This window comes from Labrus bergylta, chromosome 1 (assembly GCF_963930695.1).
Source record: "Labrus bergylta chromosome 1, fLabBer1.1, whole genome shotgun sequence".
NCBI classification, from domain to species: Eukaryota; Metazoa; Chordata; class Actinopteri; order Labriformes; family Labridae; genus Labrus; species Labrus bergylta.
This window is the reverse complement of record NC_089195.1, coordinates 19,797,425-19,812,475: the sequence shown is the minus strand read 5'-3', so window position 1 is coordinate 19,812,475 and position 15,051 is coordinate 19,797,425. Positions and strand designations below refer to the sequence as shown.

Genomic DNA, 15,051 nt, shown 5'->3' with positions numbered 1-15,051 from the left:
CATGATTTAGCCTCCTGACTTCAAGAAAAACGCAAAACACAATTCTTTAAAATTCAGTTTATGATGCAAAAGTAACATTCCTGACATGTTCAGAGAGTTGTACAGATAAACATGTGGAGGGTATGAGGGAAAAACCAAAGAAAGATGTTTCAAGATGAATGATGGCTATTGGCTAGAAAATCGAGTCTGACCTATGACAATGACTAGCCTACTTTATTTTCCCAACCGCCAATTATCTGGAGAAAATACTTTTTTTAAAATCTTTAGACAATGACATAAATAACGGCAACATGCTTTGTTCTCCCAGAAATAACAAGATAAATACCGGTACCAGTAAGTTTAGATCGTAAGGCCAAACTGTCTTTCTTACATCAACAAACACAATGTCTAACAAGCAGCCAATAGAAATAATTTATCAAACCACAACAAGTTACGTTTGTTCAAGAGAATCTTTATTTAGACTTGGATAAAATTTAACCATCTTTACAACATGTACGCATATTCAGCAGTATTTACAGGTCTGTACATGTTGAAAAAGACAAGACATCTAAAATAGACTTAAAAAGTGTAAAAAAAAAAAAAAAAAAGTGGCTACAGGAGGAAAAATACTGTACATGATGTAGACGTATTAACATGGTCCATCTCTCTACAGACAACACAGATAAAACAGACAAACTAGAGAAGCGACCAGAGAAGCTTGTTTTCCCCATCCACACAGCCAGGCGGAGTTTTCAATGCCCAACACACACACACACACACACACACACACATCTGTTCACTCAGCTTCAAATACACAACTGCTGAGTAAATGAAAACAAACAAGCAAAGAGAATCATGGTGGAACTTTAAGATGATGATTCTGAACACCAAAAGCCTTCAACGCTTCCTTCAATACTCGTTTAAAGTGATGGGGTATGCTCGTCTGCTTTGTGGCTGGAGAGTTAGTCGTCAAGGATTGTTTCAACGTGAACATGTTGGTCAAGCTTCATCAGAAAAATTAAAGAGATTTGACCGACAGCAGGAAGAACGATAAAAATAAGTGGATGACAGGCAAAAACTCCACAATATACAAGTGATTCATTTTCAATGTACACGGTCAGGGCCGAATAAAAATCATGAAACCCAGAAAATGTCAGGATCTTTCCGTTCTCAGAGCCTGACAGAGAGAAGTGGCAAGTAAATATTGAAAGTGGGGGTTTAAGACGTGGTCTATTGTGCGGCGGCCGGGGAAGGTTTGCTGTCCAGCAGTTTCTCCACCATCAGCTTGGCGTAGCGAATGCGGCTCGCCAGCTCTTTAGTGCAGCCGAACTCCTCGAGCAGAGAAAGCTTGTAGGTGCGGAATTCTCGCTTCTCGTCGATGTAGGTCACAGCGCCCATCAGAGGGCACAGGATCAGCTTGGTGTGGTCCTGAAATAGTGGAGAATTTTTAAATAAAATAGAAATGGATACAGGACGTGTTAAGAGGTCATGATGAGTGAGTAATACATTCAATTTCACAGCTAATAGAGTGCAGAAGACATGAATAAGGTAGTTACTGATGTACTCTTGTACAGACCGTATTTCAGGCATCTCACCTTAAAATCCTGCTGACTTAAGTGAACATATAACTTTTTCCTGTTTAAGGACCTACTCCAGCAGAACTTTAAGCGGGGAGAAGAGGCGGTGAGTGTCTTACCTGGAAGAAGTTGATCTGAACGGTGCCATTGGTGAGGTGCAGCACGATGGCGCTCTTGGTTCTGAACCACAAGGAGAGGTAAGGAAGCCGCGCCAGCTCATCGCCTTCCCGCCGCGCAATGTTTGCACCAGCCTTCAGCAGGTGCTCGCTCATGTAGTTACGGAAATATTTCAGCAAAGTTATCTGTAGGGGACAAAGAAAGGGACATAAGTATGAACACGATGATATGGACAAAAATATAAAGATTTCATAGAGGTGTAAAGACAAAACATTGCTGATCTGTAACTTTGTTAACGTGTTAATGTCCCGGTACACAGAGTCCTGGGAGTCCTTCAATCTTGCGACACTATCACATTGACCTTTTACCTTTCCAAGAGAATAACATTAGCGGGAGATGGCAAGCTAGATAGCTAGCGAGGGGTCATACAAGGATTAGCCCATGACTGAAATCGCCAAACAATTTGTATTTCTCCATTAGTGCTGATATACTTTAATGTATGGTTAGCCAATCTGATTGTAGCCTATTATTAGGGATTCAAATATGATCAAAGGAGAGATTCACACCCCTAACATTTAACCTATGATGGACTTCATTTGACAATACCTTCTTGTTGAGTGTGGCAGGAAACGAGCGAACGCTGAGGTAGGATTCAGCAGCTGTTTTGTCAATGTACTGCAGACTGTCTCCATCAGTGTACATGATCAGCCGGGTGTAGTCGTTGAACAGCACACCAACACTGTTGTCACACAGCTGGTAGCCTAAAAAAACAAAAAACATTTAAGTCAATCTTGTGTTAGACCTACTCAATTGAATGTTTTCTTCTTGGCTCTCTCTAGTGGACAGTCTGTGTCATTACTACAAATCAGTCTGTTACTCATACTTTGTTCATGAAAGGGATTTTGACGTTATTGAAGGAAAAGCACTGGCTTCAATAACATAATGATGAATGCATACATGTTGACTAGGTCACATAAGTGAAATGCAGCGATCATTAATGATACCACGGAGGAATCAAGACTATTGGCTGATTGATTTCAACTGCAACATCAAACGAACGACTTGACCTTGTAACAAATGTCATCTTTTTGGAAAGGGAAGTGTTTGAAAAAAAAAAAGTCTAAGTAGCTGTTAAAGTTATCTGAACCTTTACTTATGTAAAGTATTTACTTAACATTGTTATCACAGTTAGGCAAGCCTTTGCAGCTTGAACTGTACAGTTAACTGATATACTGTCCATTGATACAACTTCAAAACCAAAAGACTTAAGGCCATGCTGATTCAAATTTACTAGCCGTTGTTCAATCTTACTACTAGTAGAAGTCGAGCTGGAATTGGAATCAGTTTAATGTTTACCTAATCCATATTTGTCCGAGTAGTCCACCCATTTGCTGATCCAGAAGATGGGAATACATGCAGGATCCTCGGCCTCCCCTAGAAATACAAAAGCACAAAATCTTTTATGGCAATGTTGAAACAAAGGGAAACATTCAGTGTTGAAAAAACGCAGTTCCTTTAGTATCCACAGCAGAAACATGTTTAGTTTACATCCTGGTACAGATAAACTCTTTGGGTCTGAATAGCTCATGTCTTTATTGGCACACACTGTAAGGGGACATGATTCTTCCGTATGACTCATCCATTTTGGGGGATGACTGATATGATTGACAGGCGAGCTTGTTGTAGCCGTTTGCTAGGAGGCTAGTGTCAACTGAAAGTTTGGTGGAGTCAGCATTTCCAGTATAGTCAACCACAAACGTTGGGCTTCAGAACAATGCTTCAATAAAAAAAAAGGCAGACATCACTGAGACTACCACCCATGTTTTACACAGGCTATGGTTGACACAAGCACTAAAATGATCCAAACCTTTAAGAGAGGACATTAAAACAGATAGGATTTATCAGCTTCACTGAAGAGTCTGCACTCACCTTGGCAGATGACGGCCTTCTCTGACGGTTTGGCAGCAATGATGCTGTTGAGCTGCTGCAGCATATCTTTCAGGTGGTTTTCTGACTGTTCAGGCTCCCTAGAAAAAAATAAAATAAAACAGTACTTAGCAAAACAAACTGTTTAAGAGCACTGTGCTTGGCCCAAACAATTTAAGATGAAGTCCCATTTGCTTTGTCTAACTTGCACAACATGCAGTGAAGGCAAAGACACAGACAGCTTGAAATATTCTAATCTTTAGTCTCAAACATTTAACAAATATCTCACCTTTGCATTGGATCGTCTTTCATATCCACCTTCTCTGTCCCTCCTGGAAAGAAAAAAACAAAACAAATCTTTACACTTTGTTCACACCAAGATATTTGGATACAATTCATTGTCTACCTATATCCTGTAACTGAAATATTACAGCATGATTTTAAAATCATTTCAGGATGAGTAAGTTTCTTTCATCTCTAGCTGAGCTCATTACCTTTGTTATTGATAGCAGTCAATGGGCGTCTCTGGTTGAGCTCCATAGCTGTGGAGGGTGCGATGGAGAAGCGTGGGGGCACGGTGAGGCAGGTAGTGGGCAGACGTAAGGGGATGTAACCCGATGTGAAGAACTCATCTGTCTGCAGCTCGGCGACAGTTGGCCTCAGGGCAGGATCAGCATGCAGCATCCGCTTGATTAGGGAGGATGCGGCTGGGTTGATGTGCTGTGAGGGGTTTTAAATGACAAGATAAGAGAATTAAAAAAGAAACTTTAACAAGTACTATCATTAGAGGAATGATGTGTCGCACAGCTGCAGAGCTTACCCAGGGGATGGTGTAGTTGTTTTTCTTGATGCGGCTGTAAGTCTCCTTCAGGCAGGAGGTCTCGAATGGGGGCTTACCCACCAACAAAGTGTACCTGAGAGAACACATAAAATAGAGGTTTGTCTCAATGGAATAGTGCTGCTTTTGATTATTCAGCAAAAAAAATATCCAAGTGTCTTTCCATGCTTGTGTCAAACATACAGAATGCATCCAAGTGACCAGATGTCCACCTCGTAGCTGTGGCCTTTCTTACAAAGCACTTCAGGTGCAATGTAGTTGGGCGTTCCACACAAGGTCTTCTTCCTCTCGCCATCAAACTCGATCTTAGTGGCCAAACCGAAGTCACCTGGAGGAGAAAGGAGGACATGAGTTTACGCACATCGAGGTTGGAAAAGGTGTCAGGTTGTGTGCACGTGTTGAGTCCTCGTGAGAAACATCCCCACTAACCAGTGGATAATCCATCATCCAGGAAGTACGACTTATGTCAGCTGTGAGGTGTGTCCTTTATTTTATCATTGGGCCATAACGTTTGTTTATGCAAGACTTTAATGAAAGTATTTATAATCCCTGTCTGCAATGTGACAAGAAATGCTCAGAGTTAAATGAAATCATTTGTAGTGTAAGACAGCAACTTACCTATCTTGACCTCCATGTCATCATTGAGGAAGATGTTGCCCAGTTTCAGGTCTCTGTGGATGACTCTGTTGTTGTGCAAGTACTGGACACCTTTAAGCAGCTGCGACATGTAGTAGCGGGCCTCGGGCTCAGTCACAGCCTTACGACGCTTGTGCAGCTCCAACAAGGACTGAAAAGAGAAACTAGAAATAAGACAAGAGGCGGCAAACACCACAAATCGAGACAGTGACTCAGATTTCTAACTTTAGGGGGTTGAAAAGGGACAATGCCATTTCAAATGGGGTGTCATTTTGCAAATAGTTTGTAAGGCGGGGTGGCCTGGAGTTAAGGTAATATTTGGTATGGGGTCATAGTAGCAAGAAAAAGTGAGGGGATATTAAGGATTGAAATATATATAAAAAAACGAAATATAATTACATTTAGATTATTTCAAGCAACTCTATTTAGAAATTGCTTTTTCTTGCAATGTAAGTTGCCTCCACTAGGACAAGGGGAGAGGCCGTCGTGATAATCGTTGTCCCTGTAATGTGGGTTCACTGAGAGGAACAATGTTTCTTTAATAACACACTCACCCTCCTCCTGCAGATTTCCAGGACGACAAAGACAAAGTCGTCGTCTTCGAAGAACCCCTGAAAGCCGACGACGTTGGCGTGGTCGAGACTCTTGTGTATGGCGATTTCCGAGGTCATCTTCTCCCTCTGGTGCTGCTTCAGGATCAGGGACTTGGGCACGACTTTACCGGCGAAAACCTGCTTCGTCTCCAAATCTGTGATCTCGTAGCATTTGGCGAAACCACCTTTACCGAGGAATCTCCCCCTCGCGTATCTCCTCATGTTGCGAGGGTCGACCAGCACATCTGGGATTTCTTTCAGAGGAACCGACTTCGGGTCGACGTGTGACGACGGATTCGCCGGTTTTGCAACACCTGCGCTCATTTTGGGGTTAAAGTAATGTTCGCCTTTAAAATAAGCTTTTAAAAAACTCGATGTTTGGATATTATCTTAACGAGTCAAACTATTGTAACCGACGTTAGTTCAGCCCTCGCTTCTTCGCGTAAACTGGATAATTCAAATCAAAACTAACGTGAACGACTTTTCAAACCTTTACACTAACATTTAAAATACAGATAATGCTAATCTCAAGACGAATAAAAACCTGGGGCAGACATGAAACTGGTCGCCGAAAAGGTCCTCCGGTGTTTGCAGCGTCTCCTGCCTTTTTGACAACAGTCTTCACGACAAGTTTAAAATGCTGCCTCGTTTGTTCCGGCGAGCTGTGATTGGTCCGCTCGATTTGAAATCCAAGGCGGTGCCGCAAAGCATCGTGGGAAGCCCAGTGCAAAAAGAGGCCAATCGCTGAGCGAGAACGGAATATCCTGCGGTGTGATTGGCTGAATTTCGGTTTCTGATGCTGTTCCTTTCCGGAAACACAATACTGATGGGAAATGTAGTCGGAATGGTATTTAAATTCAATTCAATTCAATTCAATTAAAAAAAAACTGTATTTGTCCCCGGGGGGCAATTCAAAGGCACACAGAGCAGTAAATTAACAACAGTGCAAGTACGAAACATTTTAAACTAAATATAAAGTGTCAATTTAATTACAACTTAAAGCTTAGACTTAACTTAAAAATACAAAATATAAAATATAAAAGAGTAGATATAAGTGGACAGTGATCGGACTAACAGATGTAACCATAACTATGTGCAGTAAATGAGAAATAAATATATATATACAGAGCTATGTGCAAGTAGGCAAATACTAAATGATAAGTTAATAAGGTGCATGGTGAATAATGGCACAACAGAACTAATATATACAATACAACTGTAAAGGTAAAAATGAGATAAATAAAGTGTCTGTAGTGCAATGATGGATAAGAAACATCAGGAATAAAGTAACCAGAACTGTATGAATACTGAAATAGAAAGGATAGAATAAAGTGATGTGGTGTATGAGACCAGATAAAGCAGAGGCAGTTAAGGTGCATGGCAAATGGAAGGAAGTAAAAAAGCAAAGTTCACATCTGAGAGTCTGCATTGGGTGAGAGGTGTTGGTAATGACAGCTGTTAAGCACAACATGTTGTGGATTTCTTGGTTAAATAAGGAACATCTTTGATCCTAGATAAAAGTCAGAGAGCAACATGTTTATGTTCCTTGTAAATCCCACTAAAATCCCACGTTACACGTACAATACACAGTACATCTAATATAAAATGTAGGCTACTTAACTACAGGCTACATAAAGTTAGATTAAGCTATCTTGAAATGTGGTTGATTAACAGGTCTCTAAATAATGCATGACTCTGTGTGTTTTTCCACCACTGTTCCTTACTGTTATTCTGCTTTTGTTTGTTTACTAATTCTGAAATGCTTTTCATGTAGGCTACAGATTTCACATGACACAGCTATGACTTTATTAAAATGTTGATCAATAGAAATGAAGTTGTGAAATGAGCTGAACTGCAACCAGACAACATTTGAGCTGCTGCTTGCATCTTATTACTCAAGTAGAATCCAAACTCCAAACACACAGCCTATAGAAATGATATCCTATATCCTGCAGGCTCAGTATGATAACTTGTGTTTCTTTAAGTAAGTGTTGTTAGCGCTCTATTTGAACTCAATTCAACTTTTGAATGCAACCCTTTTACTTAGAAAGGAGCATTTTTAGCCTAAAAAGGTGAAATGCATTACGTCAACTTATTTCAACAACTCTGGCTTGTCAAATACAGTGAATATTTTTGTAATTTTATCATTTATTTCATGTTTATCTGTATAGGGACATTGAAACAAGTAAACTGCACTCCAGCATTTATAACTTAAGCTATTTTGCAATGCCCAAAGATGAATAAGAAACAAACATGTTGGTTTGTTTTCCTGTTAGAAAAGGGAGGTATTCTCCAAATTAAACAGTGAAGGGAAAACGATGACGCTTCCGTCATTAAGTTATTGGTATAACATTTTTCCAATCCTCCACTCCAAATATCATTATGACCCTCGTGAATACCCACTGCAACTGCTTCTCATTGAAAATGTTCATGATCATTGTTAAATACAATACATACAGTACATGTACAAATAAGGTGCTAAAAGGCCAACCTGCTTCTGAAACCTGCATTGAACCAATTTATATTCCATATGGTTACGTACATTTTTCTTTAATGTAATATATTCAGAAAAAAACATCTTTGAGATTAAGGATCTTTTAGAATGTCCTGGCCATTGCTTTGGCAAAAGACAGCACAGGTTTTTGCAACAAAAAAGTGAGTTATTTTGATTGTTTGCCGAAATAAAATCAAAACAGTTGCATATTCATTTATCATACTAAAAAGATATTATAAGTCCAGGGCCTCATCTAACGGGCCTCCTCAGATATTGTGTGCTCAGTAAGCACTCAACTGCACTGTATTTCAGACCTAACATGATGGCAAGTGGAGAAAGACAAGAGGGGGAATAAGTGGATGAGGAGAGGATGGATGAATTGACCATGAGGACTGTGGGTTTGTTGTCTCTGTTCCACTTCAGAATTTTTGTTTATTTGCTTGTGTGTATGTGTGTGTGTGTGTGTGTGTGTGTGTGTGTGTGTGTGTGTGTGTGTGTGTTTATGTTTGTTTACCACCCTAAACTGCATGATTTGCCTCTATATACAAAGCATACAAAACATCTATTTTTCGAAGCAATGACTGATTTGAATGTTCCCTATGCACCAACTGAAGCTAACAATGGCAGCTGACCTCCATCAATAACAATATAATAAGGAAGGAAAAATAATTAGAAAAGGCTGTTTGGATTTATATACTGACACAGAATGCCAACTAAACATGTGGATTTTTGTGTTGGTGGGAATTTGTGTGTCCTAAATATGAAGACATGCAGGTCATTTTATTATGCCTATTGGCTAATACACTTATCTTATACAAGCCCACTTCAAGAAAACAAACTAATTCTTTAATGTCTTGTAAATAGAAAAAATATCAAAGTTGAATGTTGGTAACGATCCTTTACAACAGATAGGCCTGCCCTATAAGGGAAAGCTTGTAGGATCTTAAGCCCCCAAAAAGATTATTTTTATTTCACTTAGTGACGTTTCAGATGTTGACCCTTCAGCTTTGCTGGTGCTGTTTGATTGGTGGGTTTGAAAATTGTTGTGTGCAAGGCCTGGTTGTGTTGTGTCGGTACAGCAATGATCCCACACTGCTTTTTCAAGCACAGAGAAGCCAACCATGGAGAATAATGAGAACGATGAAGAAGATAATAATAATAGCTTTATTTAGCACCTTTAAAAACAAATGTTTAGAACAGAGATCAACAGAGGGGCCAAACAGAGAGGGCAAAGTTGTAAAAATGCAGAAAATAACAGGAATAATATAGATTCAACAGGCAGGTATGGAGAGGCAGTTCAATACAATGAAGGAAAATTAGTTTAAAATCAACCAGGGGAGAACAAAATTAAAATTGAGGGAGAGTGGGACACATCACAGGCTGTAAACACAGAATGAAGATAAAAAGAAGGGATAAACAGGAGATTGGTTAAATGAATAAAGCAACAGAGAGCTGAAGAGTAAAACGATAATAGGAGTAGGAATTTAAAAAGACTAAGAGCAGTAAAATTAATACAGAGGGGGATACATTTAAAGAAGAGAAAGATAAAAAGGTTAAAAGCAATAAAATGAATAAGATAATAATAGCCTAATTATTATAGATAATAATAATAATAATTAAGATGTCTGAACGAGCTGCATTAAAACCGTAAATTAAAGTTTCGTACTTAAAGCAAACAACCTTTGTTGTGTGCTGGGCCTATGTGCAAAGTTATCTTAAGCTTAAGGGAAGCTGCTGGCAGGAGTCTATCACCGTTTATTGTAATGTGTGAGATGAATCTGTTTATCAAATGTTCCAGCTCAAGACAGTGACACAGACTTCTTGTTCACAGCTGAAGGTTTTTGTTAATCCTAAGGAGTTTTTTTTTTTTGTGGTGATGATGCTTTTGATTCATGTCTGTTCATTGTTCTGTGTAAATGTAAAGACGATCATGACTTGTGAATAATAAAAAATAGTAACATAGGAGGCATGTCGGAGATGGCGTTATAGCCTAAAGCTGTTGACAAGAACTTTTACTTTTTCAGCTGTTTAGTAGCCTCCACTTAAAAAATCTGTTTGTCACACTGACGTGGTTAAGAACGTTTTGCGTTTGGCCAAGCCTACTTGACGATATTTGTATCGTAAGCCTAAACTTATTGCAATTGTAAAAGCAGACATTTCACTTTTTGGATTTGTTGTTGTTGTTGTTGTTGTTGTTGTTGTATCTCTTGAATACAAGCCTAGTCTTCAATGAAAATGTCAGTTGTAGGTGACAGACTATATTGACATTGAGGTGCAGTGAATTAAAAAATCCAAGGAAAGACAAATAAAATCACAAAATAAATTAGCCGACATAAAACGTGAAGCTTGAACATGAATCCTTTAGGCCATAGCCTAAATCAGGCATTAATCACCTATATACTTATAATTTCATATAGGCCTATTGAAGGACCTTCCTTCCAAATCTCCATCAGTGATGACCAGCAAAACGTGGAGATCAGCAGTCCAGCTGCAGAGTTCATTTTCATCACATAAAATGTTCTATGACAGGACACAGCTGTGGTTCTTCTTCAGTGGAGGTCTCCTCTTCACTGCCGCTTTGGGCTCCGTGTCTCTGCGCCTCCACACCGCTGGGCTCAGTCGGCGTGGCACCTGCATCTGTTGCAACAACGAGCTAAACACTCCCACCGTGTTTCCACCTGTGCGCGCGGACGCCTCCACGAAGTCTGCATCCCACTCACCCTCCACTGTGGCCATGACATCGGCCGTCCGGAGCACACGACCCTCCGCCTCGCTCAGATCCGACTTGCAGCCAACCACAGTGATGGGCGCCTTCTTGCCGACCCGCAGCTCCAGAATCTCGCGACGGAGCCGTTTCACCTCGTCGAGGGACCCGGGGTCGTCCACGGCGTACACGAGGGCGAACGCGTCACTGTGCCGGATGCATAGCTCGCGCATGGCCGGGAACGAGTAGCTCCCGGTTGTGTCCAGGATCTCCAGACGCATCTTCCCAGACCCGGTCATGTCACACTCAAGCACGTGAAGCTCCTCCACTGTGCGCGTGTACTTGTGCTCGAAGCGATCGTGGAGGAAGCGGCGGATGAGCGCGCTCTTGCCGACTCCAGCTGCCCCGAGGAACACCAGCCGGACCGTGTTTGGTCGCCCTGATGGAGACATGCTTATGTGACCTGTTGAGCTCGCGGGTGTCCAGTCCAAGAGTATTCGACTACTGGCTGTTAACTGAATCCTGCTTCCACCGATGATGCTCAGATCTCATCTTTAAGCATTTATATGCACTTATAGGCTGACCGCCGCTGTTCTCAGCCAATCAGATTACCCTCCTTCTGTTAGTCACTCCCTCCTGCACCAGGTGAGGAAGGATTCACAACAATACAACACATCACTCTGACATTTGGCAGCATGGAAACATCAATGAATTCTGTTTTACTGTATGTCAACAATCAGAGGGACTCCCACTGGACACAAAGGCACATGTTCGTGTTTACAGCAAACATGAGTCACTTCAACCACATACAGGCTTCTTAGAGGCTTGGAAAGCACAAGGAAACATGACTACATTTCTCCACCCATTTCATTTATCAATGCACTGAAATGAGATAGAGCAGCGTTACTTGAGGTCATTCATGGTCACTAACCTGTTACAATAAATACAGCCTGTCCCTGTAGAGGATAACAGATTATTTATAAGTACAAGTAGTTCAAATTCAGAATTATGAAACAATTATCTACATAAAAACTTCAGCCTTAAAATGTCAGTTCTCATCAGATAATAAAATTAAATAATTGCATCATTTATAACTGATTAAATATTGTAAACAGCTTTTTAATGATTGGTCTAACAATAGTGCAACTCTAACTACTGCATTTATATTGAGGTAGTTCATCTATGAGATGCATACATTAATAACTAAGGTAACATTTGAGTTATATTAAATTTTTCTTTTACAAAAGTAAAATGGCCAATAAGGCCAATACAGACAACAAAAACAGTCATATGATACAAAAATGATGTCTGAACAATATCATGGGTTTTAATCAATTGTAATGTAATGGCCGAATCAAAATCTGTGAAAAATTAAACTGCATTTGAATGTGGAATCCAAGTAAAACACATTTTCTGTTGTAAAAACACTTATTGTAAATACATTTTTGGCTCATTTCTAATGGGTATAGTTTTGAGCCATAAACTATGATGTATTTTCTTTTAGTTCCATCCACGCTGTTTCTACAGCTCAAGCATGAACATAATGAAAGTGGGTGGCAGGCGACACCCACTTTCATTATTATGCGTACCCCATGTAAAGAGGCTGTAGTCCTCGAAGCGGACGGCTCTAGTTCAAATCAGACCTTTGGCTTCTTTTGCTGCATACCACCCCCAACTTTCCCTCTCTCCTGTTTCAGACACTATCCTGTGTCCTTTCTGAATAAATGCATAAAAACATTTGCACACGGCTGCAGAGTGCATAATGCATAAACAGAAATTTAAAAAATACCTTAACTCAGAAACGTAAAGAAGTATTGGTCAATTGTCCTAGAGAATTTAGGATGTGGCACATTATCTCTGAACCTTAAGGCGTCATTGTGTGTCACTGGTTTAAACTCATACATTATGTCTTGTGACCATACTTTTAATTTTGGCTCATTTCCCTGATTGGTTTAGCTCTTGGTCCATTGTTGTGATGTGAACTCATTGGCTCAGGTCTTGTAGGCTTAAAGAGCTGGTCATTCATGCACACAGATACAGACACGTGAGTGATGTTTACCCCGCCTGTGAGTCATGGACGGTTTATCTTCACTGATCTTCCACAAAGATTTTAATACACATACACACATATCGAACACTGTATGCACGTCTGCACAATTCCTCTTATCGAAAAGACTGGAAACACATTCAAGTATTGTCTGCTATATAATATTTCTACAGCCTGATTGCCACCATAAACATTTCGTGGGAAGTACTTATTGGTGGTGTAAAGACAAACAGATGGGTAGAAAGAGAAGGCTTATGAAATACAAGTTGGAATTGTTTAACAGCATTAAAACAGAACATCCAAGTTTGTTTCTCCAGTCGGTCATGTTACTGTGATCTGTTGTTATCGTGTTATGGTCAGTCAATTGTTCCAAGATACAGAACAAAACATGTCTTGTGTCACACTGTTTGGCTGGATGTGGCTAGCCTATCAGTATGCAAAGAGACACTGCGATTATATACCTGTGTGTGAGTGGGTGTGTTTGGGTGGAATTAGTTTGTTCTACCTCTTATCTCTACCCTTGAAGAAGGCCTGTTGTTCCTGTTTAATAAGAGTAAATAAGACCAGTCCAGAACAAAACAAAACTGGAAAACTACCTAAAAGCTTATCTTAGCAAATGATTTCAACTGCACGTTTATTGAATAGCTTACTGTCGGGAAACCTTTAATATGACACTTTTTTGCTGTATATGCCATTTTGGGGGAAAGATTATTTTTGGAAATTTTCTTTTTGAATTTTGCAAGGCAGCCGTTTGTCATGCATCCTTTTCTCTACTGGCTTCCTAAAAACAAATGTGATGATTTGTAAAATATTGACATTTCAAATGGATATATAATTTTCCAAAAACAATGACCTTTTCAGTATCAACTTTTGATCATGTTGTGTTTTTATTTACATTTTACAGTGTCTTGAGTTTTTTTGGGGGGGGGACAGGGTTAATAAAAAGCCATAGGAAACAAGGGTAAAAGAGTGGGGCACGCAAACACAGTGTGAAAACCTTCATGTGTCACCTATGTGTGATTAGTAGATGTCGCGTTTTTAAACTATGGGCACTTGTATGCCTCCACTATTTTGGTTTCTGGCTGTTTACTCAACAGAAATGTACACAGAATTGCTCTCATTAATGGCACGGTTGGTAATTTTCTGAAACCTATCAATATTTTGAAAGCAGCATTGCCTCAATGCTCCGTTTTCACCGTCTACACCCAACCCCTCCCCTCTGTGCTCCCTCAAAAAGACGCCCCTCACTTACATTCACGAGCTCCGTTGCTCCAGAAGTTGACTTCAGCTCATCACTTGCATTGTGCAGAAACTACGTCGCCCTGTGTCTCATTTAGCACTAAGTAAACTTTAAACTGTAACATTATACATGAAAAAAAAGTAATTATTTTACGACCCACAATGGCCAACGACCAACTCACAGTATAAACTCTGTCATTGGTGATGCGCTTTGAGTGTGAGCTAGTGCACACAAGAGGTAGAGAACCAGCATGGAGACAGGGAGGCATGATTGGTTCATCAGATTGGTACCTCGTGGCAAACATGGGTTGAAGTTTTTACAGGCTTACAACTGCTATGACAGGTTTCCTTAGTTCCTTTTTAGTGGCACATGAATTATTTATTTCTGTCAGAAGAACCTATAAGGACAGTTTCAACCAAAATCTTAAAAAGTGTATTTGGATAAAATTACCAACCCTGCCTTAAAGGTACATAACTTAGCTGAGTTTGGCGAAATATTTCTGTAGATGAAGTTTGGCTCACAGTCAACGTTCAAGTTCCTCCCAAATGTCTGAGGTGAAGGTTGAGATAAGGGCTCTGTGCATGTCTTCCAAACCAAACAGAAGAAATATTTAATCTATAGAACTGGATTTGTTGTGTTGAAAAAGAAGAGAGCTTTTAATTGCAATCCATCAAAACAATCTGGTATCCATACACTTCTGACCATACAGTGTATTAATTGCTGTGAAACACCACTAGATGGCAGCAGCGGGCTCTTTAGGAGAATATTACTTGGCAGCTGGCCGCCGGAGCCCAATGTCAATACAGAGTCATGTTTCAACGGGTGAAGTATCCCTTTAACACAACAGAAACACAAAAACAGCCCACATAACCAATGAAACTGCACATTTAGAAAATGATC

At 40.1% G+C, this 15,051-nt stretch overlaps 2 protein-coding genes across 2 annotated transcripts; both read right to left on the bottom strand.

The window, feature by feature from the left end:
• Window positions 1-430: 430 nt before the first annotated feature.
• plk1 (polo-like kinase 1 (Drosophila)) lies at window positions 431-6,309 on the bottom strand. The gene is made up of 11 exons (XM_020643235.3): window positions 5,628-6,309; window positions 5,056-5,224; window positions 4,621-4,765; window positions 4,420-4,513; window positions 4,094-4,319; window positions 3,889-3,931; window positions 3,603-3,700; window positions 3,030-3,107; window positions 2,280-2,434; window positions 1,676-1,858; window positions 431-1,407 (listed from the first exon to the last, which is right to left on the bottom strand). The coding sequence occupies exons 1-11, from the start codon at window positions 5,988-5,990 to the stop codon at window positions 1,210-1,212; spliced, it is 1,752 nt and encodes a 583-aa protein (XP_020498891.1). The 5' UTR covers window positions 5,991-6,309; the 3' UTR covers window positions 431-1,209.
• Window positions 6,310-9,303: 2,994 nt separating this feature from the next.
• On the bottom strand, window positions 9,304-11,525 carry rasd3 (RASD family member 3). Its single transcript, XM_020643948.3, has one exon. It carries the CDS (start codon window positions 11,314-11,316, stop codon window positions 10,681-10,683), a length of 636 nt encoding a protein of 211 aa, XP_020499604.1. The 5' UTR covers window positions 11,317-11,525; the 3' UTR covers window positions 9,304-10,680.
• Between the last annotated feature and the right edge of the window lie 3,526 nt (window positions 11,526-15,051).